The sequence below is a fragment of the Cyprinodon variegatus genome, unplaced genomic scaffold, assembly GCF_000732505.1.
Source record: "Cyprinodon variegatus isolate N-32 unplaced genomic scaffold, C_variegatus-1.0 Scaffold461, whole genome shotgun sequence".
In the NCBI taxonomy this organism is placed as follows: domain Eukaryota; kingdom Metazoa; phylum Chordata; class Actinopteri; order Cyprinodontiformes; family Cyprinodontidae; genus Cyprinodon; species Cyprinodon variegatus.
In genome coordinates this window covers 228,960-233,069 of record NW_015150914.1, presented here as the reverse complement: position 1 = coordinate 233,069, position 4,110 = coordinate 228,960, and the positions used below count along the sequence as shown (strand labels likewise).

Genomic DNA, 4,110 nt, shown 5'->3' with positions numbered 1-4,110 from the left:
CTCATGTTTCCCACTGGTACCTACCTTTTCCGGTAGGTTCATGTAATTGCGATTTCCTTAATGTGGTTGCGCTTTTAGATTTGTAGTTGCGGTTTGCACTTCAGGGCCACCGTAACAATCAGACGTGACTCAGCACTCAGACTCCAACACATGTTTTGCAGCAGCTCACAAAGGAGAAGAAAGGACAGAAGGATCCAATGAAACCACATAAAAAGATGCATGTTGGAGGATTGAAAGGCAAAAGGGAGAAGAGATACATGCAGAGGGACTGAGGGAGGGGTGGTGAGAGTGAAGGTTGTGGGGGGGGGGATTCATACCTACCCTGCCCTGCTGCTATCTAGCTCCCAGCCTCTGGACCGGCCTGTTCTGGGCTAGGCTCTGCTGTCTCACTGGGACAGGGTGACCCAGAGCCACACGCCTAAAGACAGCAAGAAGGGATGGAAGGAGGGGAGTGGAGGGGGGGGGAGTAAGAGAAGCAAAGAGCAGAGAAAGAGGAATAAGTCTGAGGGACTGAAGAGTTGTTAAAAGTTATAAGAACAGAGCAGATTGGAAGCAAAGATAAAGCTTTTAGAAGGAGAATTAATACAAGTTGTCCAATTTCTCAGAAACATTTGAAAGGCAGACAAACACAGGACTCATTCACACACTCGTTTATAAAAGCCTCTCTGGAGTTACTTTATTGATCCGGTGCTTTTTACACCTCGCCCCGCAGAGCGACGCGCCGCTTCTCTCCATTGGCGCCGTCGGTCCTCCCCTCCGTAACCTTTCCACTGAACTCACTCAGCGCTGCCGCCCGCACATATTCCTCAGGCTTTTCTTTTTCCCCTCTCCTGTTTTCGGGTTGGGGTCGTGAAAAGGCTTATGTGTGTTATTTAGGCCTGCTGACATTTTCAACAGTGTGGAAGTCTTTTTTTTTTTCAATAATAGCTTCACTGGAGGCATAAAAGTAATGTTTCATGTCTGGAAATAAGAGTAGAGAGATGCAGAAAATCCTTGGAAGGTCAGAGATTCAAATCCCATTTTTTTTAAGTTTCTTCGACTTTTTAACTTTGATTAGAGCAAAACGGGAACTATCAATCGCCCCAGGAGGAGAAGCGGGGCGCTCTGCCGCCTCCAGCGTCCCAACAGAGATGAACCTGTCTGTTTAGAAGTGGTGATGTATGGATGCTACCTGCCTGATATTAATAACAGCTTAATGATGTCTTTGACAATCCCACCAGCTAATTTAACGCTGCGTTGACCATGCACACATATGCATGCACACACACACTCCCCCCCCAGCTTATATCCACGCGGTGAACCACGTTTGATGTGCATTTTTGCACGCACTGACACAAACACGCGTTCATGAAGCGACACAGCCCCCTAATCAGCCGGAGTGATTACCTGGCCCGCCAACGCTGCAGCAAAAGCTATTTATCAATGCACATTAACACAGCGTGTAGGTTATAGAAGCATCAGAAGGTGCTTCTTAAAGGTGTACACACACTTACGGCATCCTCCTCTCCGCTGCGACTGGGGCTGCCCTCCGCCTCACCGAACGAGTCGTCTGTAGGGGGGTCTGTGGCATCCGTCGGGGGGTCGCTGACGTGAGAAGCTGAGGACTTGGACGGTGAGCTCTGCCTTGGTGCCGGTGTGGGAGCTGCAGAGAAAGATTCACGGCTTTTATTTGGCGGCAGGCAGTTGGGCGACATAAAGGAGCAGAGCACTCACGAGAGTTGGTGGACGGCGTTGTGGACGTGACCGGCGTCAGATTCATTTGGGAAATGTCAAAGTCGTCACAGTCATCCGTGTCCTGGGCGGTGCCCACCCGGCTGAAATAGGAGCTGAACGCCTCTGTGGTTCCTGCTAAACTGGGCTGGTCGCCCTTCTTAGAAGGCATGGCTGGAGGCTTCGCCAGCTGGAAATCCTGAAGGAACAGGAAACATCCGGTCAGAGGAAAAATAAACATTTTTTAAGATAGTTCAAATGTGTGAATGGGACTGATGCCTAATCAGCTTTAATGCAGTAAAAGTTAATGTTGGGATCTGGAGGTTTTGTCCACTTTCTCCACCAGAGGGCGCATGAGATCTCCTGGGGGCGTGAGCTGACTGCAACACCTGTCTTCAATCTGCTCATCAGGAGGCTCCTTCTTAAGGAGGCGGAGACGGACACCCCAGTGCCAGAGTGTTTGCCAGTAATGGTTAGCAAGCCTGAGCCAGCCAGCTTATCTGTACCCAAGATTTTGAGAACCTGCCTGATCCGGTCTTTTTCTGTCTCACAGATATTCCTGCCTGACAATCTGAAAACCTGGAGAGAAGACTCTTTCTGGAGTCCGCCTGTCTGCTCTCAGTGAAACCCTGGAGGGTTGTTTTTGCCTGGCATCTGCGTGCCCGCTCTCAGAGAAAACTGAGAGGGAACTCAGTCTGGAATCCGTCTGCCTGCACTCAGTAAGCCTCCGCCCTCAGCCTGCCGACTAGCCTCCGGACCCTCAAGGTTCCCCCCCTCTGCAGCTCCGCTCAACTTCAGAACAGGAACACCCTCGTACATCAGAAAACCTGCAGTAACTTGGATCAATACTAACCACTCTGTCCCCCTCAGTGGTGAACCCCTGAGTGACCAGTCAACCTACCAAGGACCAGTTCATTATATATTGTGCTTCATTGTAAATAAACCTTTGAAGTTTTTCTCTGCCTCTTGAGTGATCTCTGCATGTGGGTTAGGCACCTTAAACCCATCATGACAGTTAAGTTAAGCTGGGGTTTAGATGTTGGTTTTTCTGCTAAATCTGGTCGGTCCTCTTAATCTTGATTTAGTTCAAAAAATATTCCAATCAGGTTGTGTTCGGTCCATCTGATTTTGTCCCCCTTTAGTCCAATCATAGACGTTTAAACAAAGGTGTAAAGTTTTCAGTTTTCAATATCTTTTCAACAATCTGAATAGTACTACTTTTCAACCAAATGTAGACGTCGTTTGGACATAAATCACGTCATCTTTATAATGCCTTGTCAACCAGTTTTGTTCTTTATGCAACATTAGAGCAACAGGAATAAACTCGTAGTTTGGGGTAAGAACAGCTGAATGTTATCAGTCCATTTAAGGTGTATTTTAAATTATGAAGGAAAATGCAAAACAAATGCTAGAAGTTATTTCTATAGAGATATGACTTTAAATCTAAACAGGGAGTAGGGATTAGGAAAGAAGAATCAAAGGGGTGTTAATAGAATAACAAATGCAAAAACAGGTCAAAAAGAAATAAGACATAAGAGAATAATAATAAAATAGAAAATAGAAGGAAGGGAAAAAAGCAGAGAGAATCAAAGGAAGGATGGAAGCAGAGAAATGTAGCATTTAGATGGCTGACCCCTAAAGTTAAGGTCATAGATCAATAATTGTGGGTGTGAAGAGTATGGATATATGTAAGAGATAAAAGCATAATTTAGAAATAGAAAAAAATGCATTGCTCATTGATGCTGCTTGTATTATCATTGTTAATATAACACCCATGTTTAATTGATTTTAATAGAAATGTTTGTATAGTTTGGTTGTGAATGTTTTTGAGCCAGAAACAGAAAACTTTGGGATTTAGACCTTAGAACACCTTAACATCCACCTCATTTCTGGAAAATTTGCCTATCTCGATACCCAAATGGAAAAGCAAATAACTGAGGAACTGTAAGCCCAAATGACATGTGTGATACATTATTTAAAAGCTAACACCCTCTAGTTTCTGAATTTATACATGAAAATTGGGTGAGTAGAACACCCAAGCTGCATCAGTTCAAACATGACTCAAAGTTGTTGTTTTTTATTCTCGAAAATAATAGGTCTATTTTGAACAGCAGTAATAAAGACATGTTTGCTTGTTGTGGTTCTTTGTCATGCTACATTTCCACATGCCGCTATAATTGTGCTTTAGTGCTCCCCGTGTCCATAAAATGAACTAGGTGGTTGAATTGTGGAGAATCTAATATGGAAGTAAATCTGTGTCGCTGGGATTTAAATTAAAAATGCCACTGAAATTTAAATGTTGTATGTTTGTTCTTACTGTTTCAGTGTTAAAATATATTCAGAACACATTTTTGACGTAAAAAAAAAAATTCATTGTCATTATTTCTACAGAGCTGAAAT

The 4,110-nt window shown here is 44.2% G+C and overlaps 1 protein-coding gene across 1 annotated transcript in view; it reads right to left on the bottom strand.

The window, feature by feature from the left end:
• Positions 1-4,110, bottom strand: part of LOC107094062 (disabled homolog 1-like) — a 203,853-nt gene that overhangs the window by 8,453 nt on the left and 191,290 nt on the right. Inside the window, exons 11-13 of the mRNA XM_015389468.1 lie at positions 1,714-1,909; positions 1,488-1,642; positions 322-418 (exon numbers count right to left, since the gene is read on the bottom strand). Of these exons, the coding sequence (XP_015244954.1) occupies positions 338-418; positions 1,488-1,642; positions 1,714-1,909 (432 nt within the window). The 3' untranslated portion in view covers positions 322-337. The remainder of the gene's footprint in view (positions 1-321; positions 419-1,487; positions 1,643-1,713; positions 1,910-4,110) is intronic.